Source organism: Microtus pennsylvanicus, chromosome 20, assembly GCF_037038515.1.
Source record: "Microtus pennsylvanicus isolate mMicPen1 chromosome 20, mMicPen1.hap1, whole genome shotgun sequence".
Taxonomy (NCBI): domain Eukaryota; kingdom Metazoa; phylum Chordata; class Mammalia; order Rodentia; family Cricetidae; genus Microtus; species Microtus pennsylvanicus.
The window spans coordinates 13,612,967-13,639,269 of NC_134598.1; the positions used below are offsets into that span (position 1 = coordinate 13,612,967).

Sequence of the window (26,303 nt, forward strand, 5' to 3'; positions counted from 1 at the left end):
GTTTGGTTTTGTTTTTCGAGATGGGCTTCTGTGTAGCCATGACTGTCCTGGAACTCACTCTGTAAGCCAGGCTAGCCTCGAACTAAGAGATCCACCTGCCTCTGCGTCCCTAGTGCTGGGATAAGAGTACTGGAATAAAAGGTGTGTGCTTTAAGCACTAAGTGAAAAAGTATTCTTTAAAAACCAAGAAAAAAAAGCCAGGTGTAGCAGTATGTACTTTTTTAATCCCAGAACTCTAAAGGCAGAGGATGAATGATCTGTCAGTTCAAGGTCAGCCTGAGCTACACAGCGGGTTTCAAACCAGCCAAGGCAACTTGTTGAGATCCTATCTCAAACAACAACAACAAAAAGTGTGTGGGGGGGGGGAGGGGGTAAGTTAGAAATATGTATTATAGAAACCCCCAAAGTATAAAAGGAACATCACCAAATACAGTAGAGATTTCTCTTTACTATAGACTGTTCTCAACAGTGCAGCCGGAGAGAGCTCTTGACAAGTTCTGGAGGACTCTCACTCCCAACCATTTCACTCAGAACTTCAAAGCAAAGCTGCTCCAAGATTCTACAGGACGTGCCTCCACACTTCTCTAATCTCCTCTCCAATGCTCATAAACCTTATTCATCTTTAGGAAGACGCCTTCTGATTATTCTCAAGAATGCCAGGAAACTATGTGCTGTAGGTCATAATTTCAGTGCAGAGATTCTCCAACTTTAGGACAGATGAGAAACCAAAAGAGGATAGGGCTGCATACAGGGCAAGGAGTCCTACTACCAGAGCTCATAACGCATACCTTGAGTAAGGCCTAAGACTTTGCATTTCTGACAAGTTGACTGTCTTTGAAAATCAATGTTCCTTCCACTGCCCAGAAATCTCTCCTTCGATTTGTCCTTTCTCTTAGTCTTCACATCTTGTTTAAATCGCACCTTCAAACTGAACGATATCCTGAATAGCTTACAAACCTTCAGCCAGTTACCCTGTTCCTACCCTACTCACCCTGCTAATACTTCTTCTATGACAGTTTATTGCTCATCATGTTTGCTGTTTCCTTCTAAGATGCAAGCTTATGATGTCATAGTGACCATTTAGGATGCAGAAGTGAACATCTGTAGACCCAGATTCTCAAGTGGGAAGACTGAGCCTAGGAATTAGAGATGAGCCTAGGCAGCACAATAAAACACTGCACTAAAAATATATGTGAAAATAAATGCAAACCTGAGGCATAAGCAATTATTTTGTTCATCAATGCTTTCAAGAACCTGGAATGAAGTACTCAGCTAATTTATAATAAAAGAAAGGTGAAAAGAACCCAGACAAAAGTGGGTTACAACTGGGTTGCGCATGACCTACCCTAGTATAGCTTTAACACTGCAATGTTTCTGTTCTGTGCTGAAAACTAAAGAGATTGTATTGGGTTAATGAAGAAATTAAAATACAGAACAGATCCAACCTAGCCTTTTCTGGTACCTCGCTGAAAAAGAAAACACAAATGCTTGTGAGAAATTAATAGTAATGGTTAAAGATGAGATTAAATCTTTTTTTTTTTTTTTTTTTGGTTTTTTCGAGATAGGGTTTCTCTGTGGTTTTGGAGCCTGTCCTGGAACTAGCTCTTGTATACCAGGCTGGTCTCGAACTCCCAGAGATCCGCCTGCCTCCCGAGTGCTGGGATTAAAGGGGTGCGCCACCACCGCCTGGCTAGATTAAATCTTAAGACTAAAAAAAAAAATCTCAAATATTTTCCAAGTAACTCCGTAAGTGAAAGGTGTTAAAAATAAAGCAAGATACAGTAGAGAAGAGGTAAGCATATAAAACATGATCATAAACAAGAGGGTTTTTGCATCCTCTGAGTAAAAGAATTTAAGTGAAAAATTAATATAGTATGTTTATGATACAGAAGTAAAAAGATGGAATTGAGTTCAATCATCTCAAAAAGAGCAAGTTCACATGTAGTGAGAAAACTATGAAACTTTAAAAGAACCACTGAGAACAATGGGGAAAGGTGTTGGACAGCAGAATCCTGAGCAAAGAAAAGGGCAGGGTGTGCCTGCAGAAACATCTATAACTCATCGACTAAGATAAGCATTACATGGTTTTTGGTTTCCTTCAATTCTTCTTCCACAGATGTCAGCTTGTCATATTTGATTTTTCATCTGAATTACTGCAAGCATTCACATATAACTCTAACTTTACAAAAGTCATTTGTATATATTTTCTCTATCCTGCTATGTTATACTTCATAGGAATTATATTTATAATATAATTCACTGAAACATCTAACTTATTAGAAGGGAAGAGAACAACTCTGAGAATATGTAATCAAAAGCAGTCATCACTGATTTACAAATTTGTGTCAGTGAATGGCCTTGAAAATTTCAAATATAAAAACTGATCCCAGGGGCTGGAGAGATGGCTCAGTGGTTAAGAGCATTGCCTGCTCTTCCAAAGGTCCTGAGTTCAATTCCCGGCAACCACATGGTGGCTCACAACCATCTGGAATGAGGTCTGGTGCCCTCTTCTGGCCTGCAGACATACACACAGGCAGAATATTGTATACATAATAAATAAATAAATATTTAAAAAAAAAAAAAACTGATCCCAGAAATTGGGTCTGGTATGGGGGATGTCTACATGTACGGGAGACAGATACAGGAGGATCAACTGTCAATATTAGTCAAAATTTAGAGAAACTATATACTAAAAGTATATTTTACTGCACATATGTTAGTAAAGAAAATACTAAGGAATTTTTTAAACAACATATATAAACTAATCCAGGTATAGAAAGGCACTGACACACTACAAAAATCAATTAATATAACTTTTTATACTAAGAGAAATTAAAAACTCATTAATAGTGACAAAAAAGATGTCCCTTCTTCAAAATCTATTCACAATTTAAAGAATTTCACACTAGCAATGGGGGGATAAATTTTTCTTTACCCAGTAAACCTTAAAAATGTAGAAATCTACAAAGCACTGCAGCATCATGCTCAGTGGTCAGTCTCCTTTCAGGAAGAAGAAAGGTGCTCACTATTCTCACCCATGCTCAATACATCATCTCTGATCTGGGGAGCAGAGAGCAGAGCAGACCAAGAAGAAAAGAGAGATTAGCAGAAGTCATTCTGGCACATACTTGCAATCCCAACACTCAGGAAGCTGAGGCAGATTGATTACAAGTTTTAGGCAAGCACAGACCACTACAAGGCAAGTTTCAGGGCAGCCTGGACTACAGAGTAAAGCCCTGCCTCAACCGAAACATTTAGTAAACAAAACTTATGAAGTTATTACTCATTAAGATCTATAGCAAAAGAATTTATAGAATATGGGGATCCTTTTAAGTACTGATGTACACTTAAAATTTTTCGACTAAACACTCTTTAACAAAATGTATGTAACAGAGCTGACTTCAATCTTACTGAGTTACCTTGGCTAGCATCTGTGGAGCTGGATTTCGCAGAAAGCTGCTTTGTTCCATCTTTCACTCTTTTCACCCGGTTCTTATCCCCTGGTAAAGTCAGTTTTTGCCTGAGTGGTTTTAATTCAAATGCCTGAAAAGTTTTGACCTGCGTCTTCTCCTCAGGAGCGACTTCTTTACTTGCATCCTCTGTAATACTGGCATTATCAGTGCTTGTTTGGTCCTCGGAATGCAGCGCTTTAGGATCGTCCTGCACATGCTCGTCTTTGCTACTCAGAGCAAGTTTTTCATCCTTGTTGATGCACTCCAGTTCCAGTTGTATCTGCTTATACTTTAAAAGTAAATCTTCAAAAGTTTCTTCCCCACAGTTCTCACTTTTGGATGAATGATTCTGTTTCCTTGACGGGGATCTTCCAAAACTTTTGGCTGAACAGCATATTAAGGAAACCAGTTTCCAACAATTTTTCCAGTTAAATTTAACAAAAATACTTAAGGTATAGATGAATTTTTCTCCCTTAAATTTTCAAGATGAACGAATATTTTTAAATTTCTAAATTCCATTTAATATATGTGCTGCTAATGCCTGCTTATGTGCCCATATTGCAATTTAACAAGCATCCATACAAACAGTCCACTTACAAAATCACTAGTGTCAGAAATTACCAGTTGACTCCACTGTAGTCCACCCAGTTAGGCTGTAGCATCCTTCTTTCTGTAAGGACGAGGAAAACCCAAAGCGAACGGATGCTAAGGATGCTTTCTGAAGGGAGGGGAGGAACTGTTTTGTCACAGATGATGACAATTTACACTTCTGATAACCAGGAGGGAATCTTCTCTTATTAGTTTCTTCTCATTTCAAATTAAAAAGTAAATAAGAGAATGAACACTGACGATTAGTAATTTATGAAAGAGACATTTCTTAAAACACTAATACATAATAGAGAAAGCATCATGTGCTACATCTGACTCACGCACAATTAACATGAAAGCCATGTAACAAAAAAATAAAAATTTTAGATGTTACTCAAAATGTATTTTCTAATTTCAAACAATTCATAAACATAGTATGAATTTCATTCTGCAAGTTAAGAAATGAAAGTCCAGGTAATGGGTGTAGTTCCAATAAATCAATTGTGTTTTCTTTTCTTTCTTTTTTTGTGGCAGTGGGGGAGGGAATTCAAGACAGGGTTTCTCTGTAGCTTTTTGGAGTCTGTCCTGGAACTCACTCTTTAATCAGGTTGGCCTTGAACTCACAGTGATCCACCTGCCTCCCCCCCTCTCCCCCCAGTTCTGTGAGTAAAGGTGTGTGCCACCACCGCCCAGAAACCACTTGTGTCTTCATTGGTTGTAACCTAACATAGACCTTCTCTGCTTAATAACAGGGCAAACACCCAACAAAGATTTCAAGTTCCTGACCACCAATTCAAAGAGGGGAATTATGAGCACATATTTGAGAAACTAAATGATCTTCAACTTCAAATCAGTAGTTCTGCTGTTAAAACTGTTGTAGTAAATCTTGCTTCTCTGATGTTGCCAGTCAAACTTCTTAAAAGAAGTTTTTCTTCCCCAAGACAGGGTTTCTCTGTGTAACAGCCCTGGCTGTCCTGGAACTCACTTCCAGGACCAGGCTGGCCTTGAACTAACAGAGATCTAACAGCCTCTGTTAGATCTAACAGGGATTAAACACCTTTAATCCCTGGCCAGAAGTTTTTCAATACCTTTCTTTCTTACAATCCCGCCAAATGGAATCTGTTTTATTAGTTCAACAGAAACTGATCTAAGTTTATAGACTATTATTTTTAAACTTCATTTTACCTGATTTCTCTGCAGCCACTTTCCACCACTCTTGTCTCTGCTCTGGTGACTCTCATGTCTCCTCATTTATCTACACTTTAAGGAGTCCTTCCTAACTCCTTTTTTTTTTTTTTTTACAAGCTTGTAATGGTGTTCTGTAGTTGTCAGAACTCAGTCTGTTTTCATTTGAAAACACTCTAAAGTACTTCCACTGTTTTACCTACCACTTAAGAGGAATCCGAATTGATAAGGTATTTGGGGTTCTCTATTGCCCACAACCCATGCCCATACTGCGGTCAAAGCAATCTTCTGTTTGTTTTTTTTCCAAGACATGGTTTCTCTGTGTAACAGTCCTGGCTTTCCTGGAACTCTCTTTGTAGACCAGGTTGGCCTCAAACTCACTGAGATCCATCTGCCTCAGTCTCCCGAGTACTGGGATTAAGGGTATACGCTGCCACTGCCTTGCTGTCAAAGTAATCTTTACAGATTATAAAACTTCAGACATTCCCTTTCATTCTCATTAGAGCCCAAAGTCCTTCTTCCTTAGAACGCATGCATTTATTATCTGGCCTGTGCTTACCTTTCCAACCTTACCTTTTCTGGGCTCATCACAATTTACGGAGCTTTGTGTCCAGGCCTCTGTTCTCCAACTTGACCCCAATTCAAGACACCTCCTAGATGAAGCCACAATTATTTATTCTACCTGGCCATGTATGCATTCTTTGGGCATAAATACTACAATTATGTGTATTCCAACTAAGCCATCTAAAAGTAAAACTACAGCAATAAAAAACCAAATAATTACTAAAGACACTGAAGACATTAGCAAAGGAAATAGATTCAATATACCAACAAAAAGTACCAACTGAAAAATGAGTAAAAGCAATTGAGTTAGAGCCATTAACTTACCTCTGAGACAAAATTCTTCCCACCTCTACATAATAAGGATCAAATCAGTACTTGCTCGTTTGTCAAGATGTTATTTTTTACTTGTATTTTACTTGCTGAGTCTATACTTCAGTAGTAGAAGGAAAACTAAAAAGAACTACGTGGACTGGAGAGGATAGCACAGATGTTGTGTGTACTGCTCTTGCTAAGGACCTGAGTTCAATTCCCAGCACCCACATCAGGAGGCTCACAACTGCCCGTAGCTCCAGCTCGGGGCAATCTGACACCCCTGGTCTGCTGAGGCACTCATGTAAGAGTATGTACACACATATACATTTAAAATTGTAAAAATAAATCTTTTAAAAAGGGAAAAGCAGCTTCCATGCGGAGTTTGGTGGCAAATGCCTATAATGCCAACTACCATGGAAGCTGAGATAGGGCTGGGAGCTATTCACAAGATCCTCTCTTCAAGCAAAATTATAATAAGAACCAGTGATGTAATTTCTATAGTAGAGCCTTGGGCTCAATCCTCAGTACCAAAAAAGAAAAAGGAAGCGAGAGAGACTTTAAAATGACTTTTAAACCTGCTGTTTTCAAGGTAGAACCACTTTTCAACATTAGCTGAAATCAAAAAGGAAGATAGGATAACTTTACTGACCCTAATTATGTCAACTCTCACCTGATTTCAAAGTTTAAAATGTTAGTTATACAAGGGAGACTTAACACTAACACTGACAAAATGTCTATGCTAACTCTGAGGAGGTTAAGACAGAAGATCAGGAGTCCTGAGGTAGCCTATGGTACAAGAGACCCTGTCTCACAAAACAAAGCAAACAAACAAAAACAAAAAAAATTTACAAGGAAAGCGAACAGGAATGAAGAGCTGCGGGGACACTGGTGCAAGCTAACTGCCGTAACTTTGGGGGAAGCTGGGCAACACAGGGAATTCCAAAGACGCTATAATGTAAATCTATGTCTCGAAACAACAGCAATAAAAACGAACAGACAGACAGACAGCTGAAAGAGGCCGGAGAGTGGTGGCACATGCCTTTAATCCCAGCACTTGGGAGGCAGAGGCAGGGGGATCTCTGTGAATTTGAGGCCAGCCTGGTCTGTAGGCTAGCCTTCAAAGAGAATTCCAGAATAGCCAGAAATGTTAAACAGCAAAAGCCTGTCTAGAAAAAATTTTTAAGAGGGCTGGAGAGATGGCTCAGAGGTTAAGAACATTGCCTGCTCTTCCAAAGGTCCTGAGTTCAATTCCCAGCAACCACATGGTGGCTCACAACCATCTGTAATGGGGTCTGGTGTCCTCTTCTGGCCTGTAGGCATACACACAGACAGAATATTGTATACATAATAAATATTAAAAAAAACATTTTAACAGAAGAAGAAAATGAAGAACTGAAACAGATTCTGGTCTTTTCCATTTTCTTTGAAGTTGCAAGTAATATATCCCTAATTATGTTTAAGAAAATAATGACAGAAAAAAATTATACTCAAGCTATTGCATTCCTAAACCACTTAAGCTGAGACAGAATTGCCCTCATTCTTTTTTAGGTACTATTTGCAAAGTTGCCATTTTTTATAATCACAGTGGACATATGACAAGCTGAGTCTGATACTGATATTAAAGGAATGTGGATAGGGCTTTGCACTGCAAGTTTTATTGGCTCACATTACATTTTTCCTTCTCAAATTTTTATTAAGAACACCTCTACAGTGGTTTGCTGGTATTTCATGAGAACAATTATGCAGACAATCAACCCGAGCATCTTGTTCTTAAAGTGTAGTATCTGAAAAGCAATCAGCAAAACAGCTGATTTCTGACAAGCTGTCAGAGAAATCAAGAATCACAAACATACTGGATGTTTATCTACACTCTTTTTGCAGTAAGTACATAAAAATATTAGTATATAGCATAACCCCAAACAGTAGCAAATAAACAGACAAAAAGGTGGAGGAAGGAGGCAGGCGAGCCTAGTCACCACCACTGTAATGCAGAGGAAACTAAGAAAATCTTTAAGTTGCCAACAGTACTTTTGTCCTCAATTTGCTGTTTTACTAAACTCTATTTTCATTTCTCCAACACCTATTAGATGTTTCATCTACATAACCCTAAAAACATGTCTATGTATTTAAACATCCTTTGTTTTTGAATACAAAAAGCAAAAAACCATTGATGGCTCATGTGTGCATATAATCACGGGCGAAGGTTTTCTAATCTTCATGGAAGAACATTCACTGTGTTTTAAAAGGTTACCTACCTGTGATTTTTCTCCAAAACAATCTTGAGACGCTTCTAAACCAATGTTAGGTGAGAGAAGTAACAGCTTTTTCAGGACACAGGAACCAAAACCTGCTGTTTCTTTAATTAGCCCTCGCCCATTACCATCATGACATCTAGGAAAAGTCCACATAGCCTAAAGTGCTCCATAAAAATAATTGAGTATCTTCCAATTAAGTGTCATATGTAAATTTTATAGAAAACATATTAGATAATCATTACACCATGGGAATTATAGCTAGTAATAAAAGTGCTTAGTAATCTATCTTAAACAATTAGTAAAAGTTGGGATGTATAAACCCATCATAAAACACGGACGATTAATTTCTTAACATAAACCCCGAGTAAATTTGGTAATGTTAAAGATAACCAATAATAAGATTAGAGGGGGCAAAAATTAGGAAATTGGTTTTTTTTCTTCCTCACGTGTCCATACTCTACACATTCCTCCCTAACACACTAAAAGTATTGCTGAGTTTCTCTTTCTCTGATCTACATGTAGGCAGCACACAGAGTTAAAAAGCCCAAAAGTGAACATAGGAAAGTGAACTCAATGCATACAGCTTTCCAAACAACGTATATATTCAAAAGATCTGAATTACTAAAACTGGAAGAAGAAGAAGAAGAAGAAGAAGAAGAAGAAGAAGAAGAAGAAGAAGAAGAAGAAGAAGAAGAAGAAAAGGAGGAGGAGGAGGAGGAGGAGGAGGAGGAGGAAGAAGAAGAAGAAGAAGAAGAAGAAGAAGAAGAAGAAGAAGAAGAAGAAGAAGAAGAAGAAGAAGAAGAAGGGGTCTACACACACGCACACTCACACACACTTTAAAAAGAGAACTCTAGAAGAGTAAGGAAAATTTCACAAGAACAGTAAAATTACAGAGGAAAGTTAACGAATTCTAAAGTCAGGATGTAATATAAGTAACTAGATTCCTCAAGTTGTGGGTATTTCTTTTCTCTAATAATCTAAGTGAATTTCCCATAAAATACGAAATTCCGGTGCTAGCAAAACAGCAAATGCCAATGCAATCTGGGCTACTGGTGTACCGTTAAAAACCAGGACTGTCTTTCATTTCCCTAGCTGACCCGAATCCATGACACATTCCTGTTCGAAAGCAGTCCAGTCCAATAAAACAATCAAAGAAAATAGCGGCGGAGTGTGGCACATGACAACGGCCGACGAACAGAGACAAGTAAGTGGCTCCGAAAAGTTAAACTCAGGGACCTAGTCGTGACGCTCAAGGGAGCTCCAGCGACACACCCAGGGCAGACCGCCACGTTAAGGATACAGCTCTTACGAGGTGGAGAGGGTTCTCGCCAACTCTGACTGCTGCCGAATCCGGATCCCGCTCCTCCTCCCAGAGGAGGTCTGCACCCCGGCTTGCCTCCTCGCTCACCCACTCCTCGCCCCCGACTCCACCGACTCCCACCCCGGTACGGCCTGCCTCGAAAGCGGAAACGGTCCAGAGCGATGTGGCTCCGCTCCCAGAACGACGGTCGGGGGCTGCTTTCCGACAGGGAGCCCGAAGGCATCCGCACCGGGGGCGGGTGAGTCCGGAACGGTTCTTTGGGTCGGTAGCTGTTGTGTCCCCTGAGGTGGCCCCGCTCCGACGGGTGCCGCGAGCGTGAGAAATTCCTCAGCTGCTGCTGGGACGAAGACGACGACGACGACGAACCGCCGCCTCCCCCGGATCCGCCGCCCCGGGGCGGGTGAGGAGGCCTCCGGCGCGGGTACGGTAACAGCCCGCCGCCGCTACTGCTGGTGCTGCTGCTCCGGCTCCGGATCTGGCTGTTGTTGTCGTCGTCGCTGATCTCCCCATCTTCAAGCTCCCCTTCTTCCTTCGGGGAGAGGCCGCTGGAGGCCGGGGTCGAAGTCTCAGCGGTCGCCATCCGGGGAGCAGCGCCGTTCACACCACCTTAGCCCTCCGTCCGGGGACCCGCCCGCCCGCTGCCTTCCCCTTCCTCCTATCCCCTCTGTCCTAACGGGCCCGGCAGGCGCGGCCTCCCCGTGCTCGGGCGCCTCGCAGCTTCTGCTCCCCAACTTCCCCGCACCCCAGATCTCTCTCGCCGGACCGTCGCTTAACCAGTACCCTCTCCTAGCGCCCCCTTGCTGCTCTTCCGCCTCGCGAGAAAGGAGCCGTGAAGGAGGTGGTGGAGGAGGAGGAGGAGGAGGAGGAGGAGGCCGTGTCCCGATCGTCATTTCCGGCAGCACTCCGGAAAGGGGCGCTGACAAGCCTCGCGATAACGAGAAGTTTGACGGACGCGGTGCTCTCTGGGATCTGTAGTCTCTCCTCTTGCGCAAGGCTTCGCCCTTGGTCCCTAGCGGACGCCGCTGTCCCTGGCATCCTGGCTGAAGTGGTGGCGTCCGAGCTGTCTGGGTAGCGGGCCTGCTCTTGAGTCGCAGACCTGAGTTTCAGAGTCACTTGTTGGTGGGGAAGACACCTGCCATCTTTCCGTTTCTCGGGCGCCCCTCCCTGAGACACAGTCTACCCACTCTCTTTGGGACCCCGGGGGGGCGGGGGGACGGGGGGAGCGGGTGTGGCCGCCATGTTGGTGAAGGCGAGCGTCCGCGCCGGGAGCTCCAGGACCGTTGGCTCTGCGGGCCTGAACCCGCCATATTAATAAAGAGAAAGGGGAGTGGACCCTCCCTCCCTGCCCTGTAGTGTGCACGCCCCTCTTCCCGCCCGGCTGGCAGCGTCTGGTCGCCGGCCTCGTTCGCCTTTGCGCGGTGACAGCGGCTTTTGCGGGGCTGCGCCGAATGAGGGGCCGGGGGCAATGCCGACCAATTGCGCCGCGGCGGGCTGCGCTGCCACCTACAACAAGCACATTAACATCAGCTTCCACAGGTAAAACCCGGGCGAGGGCGTGGGGGTGACGGCCACGGGCGCTAAAACGGGTCTGAGTGTCACCGGGCGCGTCAGAAGGACGCGGGGACTTGCGTTCCTCGCCTGGTGACTGCTAAGAATAGCCGGAGGATGGGAGGGAAACATCACTTTTGTCCTTTGTGTGCTGTTTCGCGCAGCCGGAGACCTTTTTCTCCGTTCCCGAGGAAAGTTTACCCAATTTGCGGAAAGCAGTGAGGATTCTTGCGAATGACACCCCTCACATTAAAAAGTATGCGCATACCTTTATTTTTTTTTCCTCCTCTTTTATTTTGATATCTTAAACCATGCCTTGAGACGAATGACGCCATAAGGGACCGAGCGTCTCCCGTTCAAGTCAACACATCTCTTTTAAAAGCCTGCTGGGTTGGAGTTAAAATTAGGCAATTTTTCGCTAGCTGAGTTGACGTGGGAAACCTTTCTGATAGGCACACACAGTAACAGCCGAGGAACTGAGTCATCACTGACGGCCATGTAATTAAGCAGTGTATATCAAAGCGCAAACAGAACATGAGCATAAAATGAACCAAGGTTCCGTTTTCCTTTCTCTTGAGAACGCAGTCATGGCCTCGGTAGTGCTAAGACAAACTCTGCCAAGCATTTGGACATAATCGGTACTTGAACGTAATAGGTGCTCAGTAAATGTTCGCCTTTCCGTCAAGAACTGCCACCTGTCCAAAGGAGGAAAAAAATACTAAAAACCTAAGTGAAAACGGTTCTGACTTGATATACCCCACTATATAAAGTGTGATCTTAGGATATAGAAAATAGCTTTGATCTTTTGATCTTTTCCCTACCTCACTAAGGGCATCCCCTGACTAAAAGCTGCTACTTAAAAAAAAAAATCCTTCTGCTGTTTATTTTAAAACTACTTCCTGCAAATGTAATGCATTGTTCATTCTTACCACTGCGGTACACCAGGTCCCTAATTGCCTGACATTATGCTAATGACGGAGAAAGTTCTTACCCTCGGGGACTTTAAAATTCAATAGAAGAGGAATTACAGTTGAGTGCCACAGAAAAGACGTTCAAAGAGACGTAATTAGCCTTGGGAAGTCAAAGGACGCTTCACAAAAGGTGAAGTGTCAAATGAGACCACTGGCCGAAGTCCGGTCTGGTCCTCTATACTAAAGCATTTTCCGTTTTTGTTCCAAGAGTACTTGAGAAGCCCTGAAGGATGCAAAAAGAGTAGCATGATTAGATTTACATAATAAAAAGCCTTCCGACTGCTGTAGAGTTTAGAGTGACACTTAGCGTGTTAGGCTAGCGTCAGCAGAGATGAGTTAGATAAGAAAGGAGCCTATTACAGAACGTTAACTTATCTGCTATTTCCTTCACAGGGAAAGCGTGTTAGGTGTCAGCTGGACTGAACACTGCTGCTCAGTTGTGGGTACAGGAGCACTGAATTAGAGGAGGCGAGAGTTGAGTGAGACGCCAATAGGAAGCTGTGACAAAAGGGAGCCCAAGCCTGCTGTGGTAATGCTTGTCTGTAGTCTCGGAAATGAGAAGAAAGAGGCCGGGTGTCTTTAGTTTGAAGCCAGCTGAGCTGCATAGACCCTGTCTCAAAATAAAAAAGAACATGGGGAAACCATTCAGTAGCCTCGAACAGGATGCTCTCGGCAGTAAGGGTGGAGAGGAGGAGACAGATTTTGAGAAATGTTTGAGGAGAATTTACTGGACTTGGTAATCTGATGTGGAAGATGAACGGGAGGAGTCTAGCCACCACAAGCAGTGCTTAAGAGATGGTCAGTGGAGAGCTGGGTGTGGTGGTTCACAGCGACAACCTTAGAATAGAGGCTGAGCCAGGAGGATGCACCCCCATGTTCTAGGTCTATCTGGACTACAGAATAAAACTCTTGTCTCAAGGGGGTAGGAGGATGCGCACTGTGCAATACTATTCATCTAATGTGAAATTAGCACTTTTATGGTAGCCTTAGAAATTTAGGTCTTTATAATTGCTAGGCAGACATATTCCCATATTCCATTTACATGGTATAGAAGGATCACCATGAATTCAAAGCCAGCCTGAGTTACAAAATGAATTTGAGGCCTAGCTACAAAATAAGATCCTGTCTCCAAATACAACAAGCAAAATCAAATCAACAAGAAAAATGGGTTTTAAAATAGCATTATAGTAAAAATATATTCATGTTTTCATAAATGCAAATAGTATTTAACTTTTCTTGTAGGACATAGATACTGTGTGTGTGTATGTGTCGGGGTCTCGCTATGTAGCTCTGGCTAGCTCATACTTGATATATAGACCAGGTTGGCCTTAAACTCAGAGAGATCTCTCTGCCCCTGCCTCCCAAGTGTTTCCATTAAAGACATCTACCACCATGCCTGTCCAGCCTAGACTGTATCCACCTGCACAAACTGTTGCCTAGGGGCTAGAGAGATGGCTCATGGCTTAATAGTACCCAGTGTTCTTACTGAGGCCCTGGACTTGGACCCCGGCACACATATGCATGGGAGCTCACAAACCAGACCCCGGGGAATCCAACTCCTCTTGGGACTTCCTTGGGCTCTTGCACACATAGATATGTTCAAGTATGTACACATACAAAATAAAAATCATTTTTAAAATTATGTTGCCTAAACTTATTTCCAGTTTTTTATCCTTCTAAACCTATTCCAATCTAACATCTCTATAACATCTACATCATTCATAACCTCCTAAAATTGCCTCTGTGAACATGACCTGTGTGTCTCATTTCTAAAGATGTAGTCTTTTTTACTCAGTGAAATAATCTCCACATTGTCACTAGTTTTATGAATTTTGTCCTTTGGGTTTCTTTCCTTTGTTTTACTGTCTTCTACTAACCCTTCTTAGCGAAATGACTCACCTGTGCTCGTGTGTCCCAGCCGTAAGCTGTTTTAAAGGATTCCCCAACAGGCGGCATCCTCATCTCCAGGGCATACAAGAGTGTTTGCGGACAGACTGTGCTCTTTCCTGATTATCGGTAGTGAACCGCCATCCAGTAAATATACGGATTCCATTTTCTCCTTTTCAGTAAGTGAAATGCCATCCCCTCGACAAGGTGGAAGCAATCCAACATGATGGACCACTGTTCCCTTTTGACTGGCTATTTGACCAGCGTCTTACCTGGTTTACTGGCTTTCACTCGTGTGCTTTAACCATCCTTGTATAATCAATGCTCTAAAGCTCCGTGTTGTTAACATTTTTCTTTCCGGGGGAAAGCCCCAGTTTGCAGTATTTGCCCAGTTTCTGAGATGCATTTCCTCTCACCAAGCGTGGTTTCAAGCCACCAGTATGACATGACTGGTTGTGGAGCTAAGAAGAGATGTACAATATCACATTAATCTATTGCCGTGCAGATGCAGTAGTCGTAAATAACTTTAAAAAGTAGAAATTGGGCTGGAAAGATGGCTCAGCAGCTGAGAATAAGTACAGCTCTTCTGGAGAACCCAGGTTCAGTTCCCAGGACCCTCATCAGGCAGTTCACTCTGTAACTCTGGCTCTAAGAGATCTAACTTCCGGCCTCCTTGGGTCCCTGGGTTTGTGTGTATATATCCTCACAAACACATGATTAGAAATGAACCTGTTTAAAAAGAAACAGTTATTAGTAAAATGTTTCGGAGTTAGCCATTTACAGTGGTTGAACTTATCAGCTCATTCGGTCATCTCGCAGTTCAGCCCTTTTGGCTTGTCAATGGCACTTTGAATGTATTTTAATATTTTTGACATAGAAGGCCCTCCATGTTTATTTCCTGTCCTGCTCCTGAGATAGCCTTATGACATCACTCTTCCCACTTAAGGTCCTTTCTTAGGGCCTTCTGGATAAATCAGCATATCCTATTCCATGCAGATCCATACTTACTTCTTTACAAAAGACCCACTATGCCACTAAGCTAGGTATTTCCATGTTCTAATCTTTAAAAGACATATGTGTGCATGTGAATTTGCAGACGTGCATCTGGAGGCCAGGACAACCTCCACGGTTGTTCTTCAGGCACTGTCTTGTTCCTTCTTTCTGAGACAGGAAACTTAACACACTTGGTCACTGACACAGGGATCCACAGGAGCTATCTTCTTAGCCCCATAGAAGCATTTCTACCTTTCATTACACATAATAGAAATAAAAATACCTGGGGCTGGGAATGTACCTCAATGGTAAATAAGTAAATTTGTTTGTTATATCCAGATAGTGTGCAAAGGAACTAGCTGGGCTATCCAATAATATTCTCAGCCACTCTGCTAGTATGCTAGGATTACTTGATTCTTTACCTTCTCAGTTACTGTATACAGAGGGAGACATTTTTTTTATTACCACCATGTCTACGGTGCTTAAAAATGTAAGAGGTATTCAGCCATTTGTTTAAAATGCAAGGAAAAAAACATTGCTCAAACACATAAGTGTATAAAACCTGGGGTGTGTTGTGTGGACAAGAATATTTCCATCCGTTGACACCATGTAAGTCTTTCAATATAAGATGTTTTTAATTTAAATTTAGCCTGTGAGCCACATCTACCCCTAAAATGTACTGCGAAAAATCCAAGCAACATATTCAAGGACCAGGCAGAGTTGCCCAGACCATCACAAAAGGTCAAGGTTATCCTCGGCTGCAATAGTAAGCCTGTTGTCGGCCCGAGTGACGTTAGAGTCTCATAAACAAAACATAACACGTAATTACAACATAATTAAAGATAATGTTTTAAAGCCCGCTGGGTGGTAGAGGCCCACATTCCAACACTGAAGGGGGAAGCCAATGTCTGCAAATGATACTGCTCATTTCATTGATTCCCTGGTAAAATTAAATACACCTAACTACGTTTGACACAGCACTAGGTGAAAAAGGAGTTCTTTGGCCGAGAACAGATTAGGAGGTAAGTGCTAAGCCAAATGCAGCCACTCGCTCATGTAATCCAGCACGTGAAAGTCTGAGCAGATATAGTCCAGAGTCTAGCTTGTCCCTGGACTGCCCAGTGTGCTGCAGTCCAGCCTGGGTTGGATTGGTAGGCCCTGTCTCGGAACTCAGAGAGCAGCGGAGACTGAGTACTAAGCAAGGTTGGCCGATTTTTCAGAAAATATCCTCTAATGAAATACTATGTACTGTGGAGTGACAGCAAATCCTCAGGGCATGTCGGTTGTGAGAAAGGATATTTAGAGTAGACTTGGGCCTTCATTGCTATGCTCCTCATCACTGGCAATGTGGAAATTAATTCTGACCCACATGATCTCACATGGACTTTATGGTTCTTTTTTATACAAATGAGTACTTATAGAGGATATGGTAGTCAAAGAAGTAATCTAAAGAAGACTTAGAAGCTGGCGGAATGGCTCATCGAACAAAGACACTTGCCATGAAAATCCATCTGAATTTGACCCCCAGAACCCATGCAGAGGTTGAAGGAGAAAACCAACTCCACCAGCTTGGCCTCCGGCCTCCATTTACGAACTGGCACACATGCTCACACAGATATATCATACACATTTGGTACCAAAGGGACCTTTATTCCCACACGTAATTATTGTGCATCTTTGAGAGAGAAAGACTGTGTGTGCACATGCCACAGCCTGTGAGGACAGGACAACTTGCGGGAGTTGGGCTCTCTCTCCTTCCTCCATGTGGGTCCAGGAAGTCAAACTCAGGTTCTGAGGTCCAGCGGTAAGTGCTCTGCTTCCCTAATGACTCATCTCACTGGCCCTAAATGGAAAAGAAAAATAAGAATTGGAATTGGAATTTAACTATATGTGAATGTTTATTCTTACATTTCCAAGTCACTTCACAAAGCTAGAATTGTTAGAATTTTTAAAAAATAGTCCTTGGTATTTGTGTCTTCCTTAAAAGCAGTATGTGTTAGATGGATGTATCTTTTTATTTGAAATGAATATGAAAGGAAAGGGATAGCTCATGGATCATTTATCTTTTTATAATTATGTTTCCTGCTAAGCTCCATAGCTCCAGAATTTTTTAAATGCAGCTTAACTACATAGAATTCAGCGAATTGTTTGTATATTCTGTATTTGTATTATATCAAGTTGTGTTGATTTGTTATTGTTTATAAGGCATGGTCAAAGATAAGCGGATTAATAATAATAATCGCTTTCCTCGAGAAACGTTGGGGCCAGCGAGATGGCTCAGCAGGCAAACACTGTTATTGCCACCCAAGCCTGAGAACCTGAGTTCCATGCCAGAACCCATGGTGGAAGGAAAGAACCAAATCAGTTCCCCAAAGTTGTTTTCTGATCTCCATGTTTGCCTGCACATGTGTGCATGCACACAATAAGTTTTCTCTGAAAATATGTAATTTGTACTATTGGAAATTTGAATGGAGAAAGTATAAAACCGTGATATAATGTAGGAAAGACGAAAAGGAGTGTATTGCCCAGGCTTTCCTTGTAAAAATGTTGTCTTTAACATACTTGATGTATGCGCTGCAGCAGCAGAGAACAGCATTGTGAAATTACTCCTGCTTGTGATCATTCTACAGAAGAGTGTTATTTAAACTTAGTTATTGTCCTTCCTAAAACCTAGGTTGAATGGAATGTCTCTTTTTAAAGTCTTGAAAATTAAACCTAAAAAAAATAATTTTTCACTAAATTTTTATAAATAAAAATTATAACTTGGCATCTGGAGATTTTTTTACATAAATGAAGGACTTTTTAAATAACTATTGAGTACAACAAAAATAGGACAGTTGGAATTTGAGTTGCTTTTTGTTTGCTTGTTTTAAGGTTTCCTTTGGATCCTAAAAGAAGAAAAGAATGGGTTCGCCTGGTTAGGCGCAAAAATTTTGTGCCAGGAAAACACACTTTTCTTTGTTCAAAGCACTTTGAAGCCTCCTGTTTTGATCTAACAGGACAAACTCGACGACTTAAAATGGATGCTGTTCCAACCATTTTTGATTTCTGTACCCATATAAAGTCTATGGTAGGTGATGTCGCTCTCCTTTCTTAAAACATGTCTTAGAGCCTATTACTTCTTGTTTGTGCAAGTGAGCAATTCACATTGTGCTAAATGAGTGTGTAATGATACACCCCCAAAAGCTGTAGAGCGTCTGCTTGTATTATAAAGGTACAGGCTAGAATTAGAACTTAGGTCTCCTGACTCCAGTTTCGTTTCCCCTGTGAAGTCCAAACGAATACCAGATTTTGGCCTCTGTATGTCCACAATTAAGGATGCTCATCAGGTAAAAGTCTATGCAATCCTCAAAGGATGAAACACTTGTGGTCCCAAGCATTTTGCATATAGGGTACTTGGCCAGAAATGCAGCCTTCCATAACTAAAATTATTCACAATTATCAGTAAGTGTACCATTGGCATAAACAAAAAGATTAGTAATGACAGCTCCAGAATCACTCTATTCTGATTCTAAGATAACAAGTGATGTGCTAGCAAGTACTTTAAGAACACATATTCACTTACGCCAAGAGATGGTGGTTTCAGTCGAGGCTTTATAAGAAATAATGGAGTTACTCAGTTTAGGGATGAAACTTTGGGAGTTTGGGACACTAGAGGAGGTTTTTGGCCATGCATAGGGCAATTTAATTAGATAATGAATTGAGAGATGAGAAAGAAGTTATCAAATGTTGGTTTATTTGAAAGAAAAGAGAAAATCAGATGCCGGGTGAATGAATTAAAATGAGTTTAAGCCAGGCTGGTGGTGCATACCCTTAATCCCAGCACTCAAAGGCAGAAACATTTGGAGCTCTATGAGTTCGAGGCCAGCCCAGTCTACTAATTGAGGTCTATTTATTGAGCTACGGACTAAGACTCTGTCTCAAAAACAAAACAGCCGGGCGGTGGTGGCGCACGCCTTTAATCCCAGCACTCGGGAGGCAGAGGCAGGCGGATCTCTGGGAGTTCGAGACCAGCCTGGTCTACAAGAGCTAGTTCCAGGACAGGCTCCAAAACCACAGAGAAACCCTGTCTCGAAAAACAAAAAACAAACAAAAAAAAAAAACCACACAAAACCACTTGGTTTGCGGCTGCAAATACAGCTCTGTAGTGGAGTGTGTCCAGAGAGTGAGGACCAGCACCAGAGAGAAGACAGGAGGAGAAGAAGGAACGTTGATCTGACTAGGTCAGAGCTGATTAGAGAAGAAAACTGAAAAAGCCACCTAAAGAAAAGCTAGAAAAATAGAGGGTTTTGGAAAAGGGCGTCTTCATACTGAGTAAGAAAAGGCTGTTGGTTAACTGTGGTATTTGAATTTGGAAGTGGACATGAGTTAATGTTTTAATGGGTGGGAAGGTTGTGAATTGCTGCCGCTTAAGATGTTGGAAAAGCTATAGAACAACAAGGGCTTTCCCATTTCTAAATCTTTCAAATTTGAGCACCTTAAAGCATACCTGACCCCGAGTATGCACTCAAATATTGAGATTGAAATGCACCATCAGCCGGCACAGGGAATGCATGTTTCATATTTGTAATTTAGGTCCTCAGGAGGTAGAGGCAGGAGGAGCAGTTCATCTGCTCCATAGAAAGGGCAGCACCAACCAGGGCTTCGTGAGCCATTATCTCAAGAAAAGGGAAGATGGAACTTTATTTCTGACATCTGATCATTTATTTATCCAATAACTATTTTTTTTAATTTTTTACTTTATGTGCATTGGTATTTTGTCTGCATATATGTCTGTGTGAGGGTGTCAGATTCTCTGGAGGTAGAGTTATAAGCAGTTGTAAGCTGCCATGTGGGTGCTGAGAATTGAACCTAGGTCCTCTGGAAGAACCACCACTGCTCTTAACCACTGAGCCTTCTCTCCAGCCCCATCCAATAACTATTAAACTTTTCATTATGACAAAATCTGTTACATGTTGAGAAAATGAAGAGCAAAGGGAGACTGCCATTTCTCTTGAAGAGAGGCCAGCTGTAGTTTTTATGATCGTAGGAACTATAATTTTTTCAGCATTGTTTCCCCAGGACATAATTATTGAAAAGCAGTGTGGTTGGGGTTTTTTATTTGTTTGTTAGTTGTTGTTTTTGTTTAGAGAGACTATCTTGTTCTTAAGGTAGCCCAAGCTATCTTCAAACTCTGGCCCGAGCTATTCTTTTTTTAAAAAAGATTTATCTTATTTTATATGTATTGGTGTTTTTGCTTGACTGTATGTCTGCACCATAAATATGCTGGTGCCTGTGGAGACCAGAAGAGGACATTGGATCTACTGGAAAAATGAAGTCACAAACAGTTGTTAGCCACCATATAGGTGATGAAAATTGAACCTGGGTTCTTTGGAAGAGCAACCAGTGCTCTCAACTACTGAGCTATCCTCCAGCCCTACAAGCTTCTCTTGAACTAGCTGTCTTCCTGCCTCTGCCTCCAAAAGCCAAAAACGGGTTTGTTTTTTTTTTTTATGCTTTGGCTTTTTTGAGACAGTTTCACTGCATAACTCTAGGCTAGCCTCAAGTTTATGGTATTCCTGCCTCAGCCTCCTGAATGCAGGGATCACAGTGTGTACCATCATATCTTGAAGGAATGTTTGTTTAATAAAGGAAAGACATGATTATAAGAAGATGTGATACCATAGGAAAACAAAACGTGGTTTAATATTTCTGGAGTATAGTGAACAATAGAATCCTTAGCTTTTGTTCGGACAAAGCAATTTCTATCCAGATTTTAAATCTTTGAAGATTTAGTGCGAAGAATTAATAAGTAAACCTGTTTGGGAACTTGGTACCTGAGAACATACCTCTATAGACATGTGAGTTTTTGTTTATGTAGATTCCAGGTCTGAACTATTCATCAAATTGAGAGACTAACACTTAGCAAAAAGGAAATCAGATCAATACCATAGAGAAGTGAAATGTCTAAACAAATTCTAGTTTGGTCTTAGTAAAAAGAGTTGAAAAAGATTTTTTAAACTCCCAAAGAATAATATCGAATAGTGTAGAAGAAACCTTGAAAGATCCATTTCTAAATCAATGTTTGATTGTCTCTATAGATAAGGAAGAAAGTAACTAGTGAGGCCTGGCGACACAGACACACCTTTAATCCCAGCAGGTGGATCTCTTTAAATTCAAGGCCACTCTGGTCTCAGTAACAAGTTCCATGACTACCAGAGAGGTCTAGGTAGAGAGACCGCATCTCAGATAAAGAAAAGTACGGGGTGGCTCGAGTTCATTCAGCCTACGGAGACGCTCTAGCCATGGTCACGTGAGATGATGTGCTGTTGTTACCCGTTATGCCTAGCAGTTCTCAATAATGTGTGCTCAAAACTGGACACTGTTTACTTATTTGTGATATCCGTAATTTATATTAAACTCTCTGTTCGGCTCAGAAACTCAAGTCAAGGAGTCTTTTGAAGAAAAATGACAGTTTTCCTCCAACTGGACCGTGGAATTTAAAGTCGAACAGCCAGCAAGTACTACTCGAACACAGTTATGCCTTTAGGAACCCCATGGAGGCGAAAAAAAGGATAATTAAACTAGAGAAAGAAATAGCAAGCTTAAGAAGGAAAATGAAAACTTGCCTACAAAGAGAACGCAGAGCAACTCAAAGATGGATCAAAGCCACGTGCTTGGTGAAGAGTTTAGAAGCCAATAACATGCTACCCAAGGGCCTCTCCGAACACATTTTACCCACGGCCTTACATGATCTTCCTTTGGAAGACTTCAAACTTCTCCAACAAGATCAACAAGGTAAACCATTACCAGTTCTCCAAGTGTAAAGTAGACAAGATCTGCACCCAGGTTTTCCTTCCACAGAACCTGATGCCCTTCTTCCCCTCTTCCCACCATCGAAGAGACAGGGCAGTTGTACTAAAATCACGTTCTTAAGGTTTTACTTGAAGTAACAATCACTGTATAACTTGCAGAGACTTGAGTCTAAGACAAATGGGAAAATGTAACGACAGCTTTGAGAACGCGTAGAAGTGCCTTACACGAGGACTATGTGCTTAGACGTTGTCTAGGAAACACTGTGGAGTATTTCTGCTTGTGTTTTCTAAACTGCTGTCAAACAGGAATGATGAGCGAGACGTTCCTATGAGGAAAAACATTCTACACCAAAGTTGGGATACTACATTCTAAAGAATATGCGAGGTGGGAGCTAATCATTAAATGTGAACTTAAAACCACTGGATTTTGTATTAATTAAATTATTGGGATTGTGGTCGAACATTTTTAGAATAAGACCTCTGGGGTACAGGGCAATTTTTTTTTCTTTTTTAACTTTTGTATTTTTTTTAACTAGTCAAAATAAGCTTATCATGGTTTCCTTATAGGAACCATTGAACTTAAAAGTAGGTTGTAAAATAATTTGAAAATAATATTTTGAATGTGAAATGCCTTTGAGACTCCAAGCTAGGTGAGGCCTCAAGTACCTCAGACTGAGAAAAACTGGTGAGTTATACTCAGCTTCTAAGAAAATAATGCAGAATTTAAGATCTAGCTTTTACTTTACCAAACTAATAGATAAGTGCAAATGATCCTTTTTATAATAAAAGTACTGAATTTCCATCTTCATAGCTGATAAATTAACTCCTCATATTTCTCTCTGCTTTTTTTTTTTTTTTTTTTTTTTTTTGGTTTTTCGAGACAGGGTTTCTCTGTGGCTTTGGAGCCTGTCCTGGAACTAGCTCTGTAGACCAGGCTGGTCTCGAACTCACAGAGATCCACCTGCCTCTGCCTCCCGAGTGCTGGGATTAAAGGCATGCGCCACCATCGCCCGGCAGCTGATAAATTAATAAACAAGTTAGACCTGTACCCATTTGCTCCTTGTAACAAAATTCTTAAGCTGTTACTTCTTTTTTAAAACTAGTTACTAATTGCCTTTTCTATGTCAAAAATAGCTTTTGTTCCCCCACTTAATGTATCACAGTATAATTTAGTCACAAGAAAGTACTTTAACTATGTTGTGTTAACTTAAAACAAAATAACAAAATTAATTTATCCTTCCCATCAACTTTTTTTTCTTTTTTCTTTCTTTCTTTTTTTTTCCAAGACAGAGGTTTTCTGTAGCTTTGAGACCTGTCCTGGAACTTGTTCTGTGGACCAGGTTGGCCTCAGACTCACAGAGATCTGCCTGCCTCTGCCTCCCGAATGCTGGGATTAAAATCGTGTGCCACCACCTGGCTTTTTTTTTTTTTTTTTTGAAAATCAGCCTTAATTCACAATGGAAATAAAATGCAGTTCTCTAAAACAATGTGTGTCTCTGTGATGAAGCTATGCAAATGCTGATTATTTATAAAGTAGATGTATCGCGTTCGTTCCTCTGGCTGCCACTTGCACCTTGGAAGGCCTGCCTTATGTCACTAACTGCTCAACAAGACCCTTCCTTCGAAAAGCTTTGCTCAGTAATGTAAAAGTGGGCTCGGAGAAGTGAGTTAACTTAGTTCTGCTTCAACTTGGTGAGATTACCATATGACAGTAACACGCCCGATCTTAAAGAACTATAAATCTTTCCTACAAAGAAATGGAAGTTTGCTTTTTTTTTTTTACCAACTTTTGGGTCATCTCTCTTTTTCTCCCCCAGTTGTCAAGCCCTCTTTAGTAAATAATGTCCCCCCTGCAAACGCAATGGTAGGAAAGGTCTCTTTAAGATTTTTTATGATACTTATAACAAATATGCTTTACAATCCTTTTGCCGATGTGATAAACGTTGTTATCTGAAGTAGCAGGTATAGTTCCTTGGCTCTGTCATCGTGTGTTTTTAAATCATAAGTGCACAATATTATAAAATCAACTAGCTTTTAACAAAGTTACTTAGTCTTCATTCTTATATATGTTACATTTTAGTTTCTTTGGGGGTTTTGTGAACTGGGAATTAAACCTAGGGCTTTGTGCATGCGTACATACGCTACCACTGAACCACATCCCCAGTCTTTTGCATTCACTATTATTTGACACCGTTGAATAAACAGTCCTCAGCAATTGTAATTTTCTGTCTATCTTCTCCGTGTTATTTTCCCAATAACGTGCTTCAAATGCTTCCTACATGCATTTATTAATATTACATCTGTCTGTCTTTAAAATAGCTTTATGTCTGAACATGGTAACACACATCTGTAATCTTAGCCGCGAGAGAGAAGGAAGTGGAGGCAGGAGAAATGCAAGTTCCAGGTCAGGCTTTTAAAAACATACAAGGAACCTTAAGATCCTTAGTTGACATTATACCATAAAACTAATGGAATGAGGCACAAGGAGGCATGGGAACAAATGTCCCTGCTTCGGAGGAGTGGGCAGGAGAATCAGAAACTCCGGGCAGCCTATGCTATCTGAGACCTTGTTTCAAAAATAAACTAATCAAGATTGCAACAGCTTTTTCTCAGTTTTATCTCACAGATCCAGTGTGTCTACAGACTACCAGCCTCTACAAGAGGGAAGAAAACACAGCTGAAGGTTAGGAACCTGATAGGAAGGTGAACACTGGGCTGGGAGACTGGGAGGTGTGGGTTACCCTCACATGCCTGCAGCCCAGGGTTGAAACCCCAGTACCAGAAAAGAGGGCAAATACGATATTGTCTGCCCTTAAGTTGCTGCAAACTTCCTAAAAGAAAACAGTATTTTGAATACAAGATAAATTCTATAAAAGAAATAGGTGTGAAATGCTTTGGTAGGAATTGTTGAGATGAAACTCAGTAGAAAGCATAGGAACTTTAGACCTTTTTATAACCAAGTGCTTTTCCTTTTAAATTAAACAGGTTTCTTCTTAGACTGACTTGTCAAAGGAGGGCAGAACACTATAGAGTTTGGTCTGAGCTCAGTGTTACTTGGGTTGTAAGACATTATGCCCCTTTTAAAAACTGAACAACATTGTAATGCTCATTTTGCTGAAAGAAAAACACACTGTAAGTAGGTCAAAGCTAGGTACTGGAGTATTTGAAACTTGATATTTTTGGGGGGAAATAACCCTATTGACAGGTTTATGGTAAAAAAAAAATCTTTTAAAAAAGTTACCCATTCTTCCTATTTTTCCTAACAAGCTGTATTCACACAAGAAGGTATCTTTGTTTCTCACTTGCACAGGAAAGGAAAATGCCTGTGGGCTACACAGTTCTAGAAAGAACATGTCTTTGGCCTCCAAGTTCATTCTGCCCTCATGTTTTGATCCTTTGATGTATGCTATTAAAATAGGAAACATCATGTGTTTCTGAAAAGCAAAAGATAAATTTTAAATGTATTCAAGGTGTTTATGAGATCCTTGTTGATGGTGTCTAGATAGACTTTATTACGTTGTTATTTCTCAGTGTTAGATTACGGGTACATTTTAATTTTGATATTAATAGAGAAATTAGTCTTCATATCAGGAGTGGGATTCTTTTGATATTTAGACAGTTGTATACTTTATAAAGTTAAGGATTTTGTAATGTATATTAAACAATAACATTGTACTCATAAAATGTATTTGGAATTTGTTAATATTAAAATTTTTTCCCAAGGAATTACTGTCATCCCTATTATTTCTAGAAGGTAAATATTTCTGGAAATAGTCTTACTCTAGCCTGAAACCATAAAAATTCCACAAATTGTCAAACAGGTAAAAATAACTGATACTTTGATGGCAAACTCGTTTCACATTGTTGCTAAATATACATTATTGCACCATTTGAAATACTTATGTATTCTAAGCTAGATACATGAAGGACTGTAAAGATCCCTGGGGTTTGGATACAACTGAGCGGTACCTGCTATGTACCGCTCTGAGTTTGATTGCTAGCACTGAAACATAAATAAATAGATTTTCTTGATAGTTCTCTGACAATAACTTGAGGCGTGCACAGAGACTTAGTGATAGTGATAGATACAATAATCAAAACATTGTTTTAATAGTATTCTTTAGGGGGCTGGAGAGATGGCTCAGTGGTTAAGAGCATTGCCTGCTCTTCCAAAGGTCATGAGTTCAATCCCCAGCAACCACATGATGGCTCACAACCATCTGTAATGAGGTCTGGTGCCCTCTTCTGGCCTGCAGACATACATACAGATAGACTATTGTATACATAATAAATAAATAAATATTTAAAAAAAATAGTATTCTTTAATGCTTTAATTACAGAAATAGTATCTTAACGTTTGCTAAGAGATACTTAGCAGGTAGGATGAACAAAAGAGATGTAGTCCCTTGTCTCACATCCATAGCAGGAAAATA

General features: G+C 40.9%; 2 protein-coding genes across 2 annotated transcripts in view; one reads left to right on the forward strand and one right to left on the reverse strand.

The window, feature by feature from the left end:
* The window catches only part of Zfc3h1 (zinc finger C3H1-type containing), a 52,358-nt gene extending 41,796 nt beyond the window's left edge, over nt 1-10,562 (reverse strand). The window contains exons 1-2 of the mRNA XM_075954864.1: nt 9,657-10,562; nt 3,420-3,836 (exon numbers count right to left, since the gene is read on the reverse strand). Of these exons, the coding sequence (XP_075810979.1) occupies nt 3,420-3,836; nt 9,657-10,257 (1,018 nt within the window). The 5' untranslated portion in view covers nt 10,258-10,562. The remainder of the gene's footprint in view (nt 1-3,419; nt 3,837-9,656) is intronic.
* Nucleotides 10,563-10,914: 352 nt separating this feature from the next.
* Nucleotides 10,915-25,596, forward strand: Thap2 (THAP domain containing 2). Its single transcript, XM_075954865.1, has 3 exons — nt 10,915-11,213; nt 17,951-18,146; nt 21,493-25,596. The coding sequence occupies exons 1-3, from the start codon at nt 11,143-11,145 to the stop codon at nt 21,880-21,882; spliced, it is 657 nt and encodes a 218-aa protein (XP_075810980.1). The 5' UTR covers nt 10,915-11,142; the 3' UTR covers nt 21,883-25,596.
* The last annotated feature ends 707 nt before the right edge of the window (nt 25,597-26,303 follow it).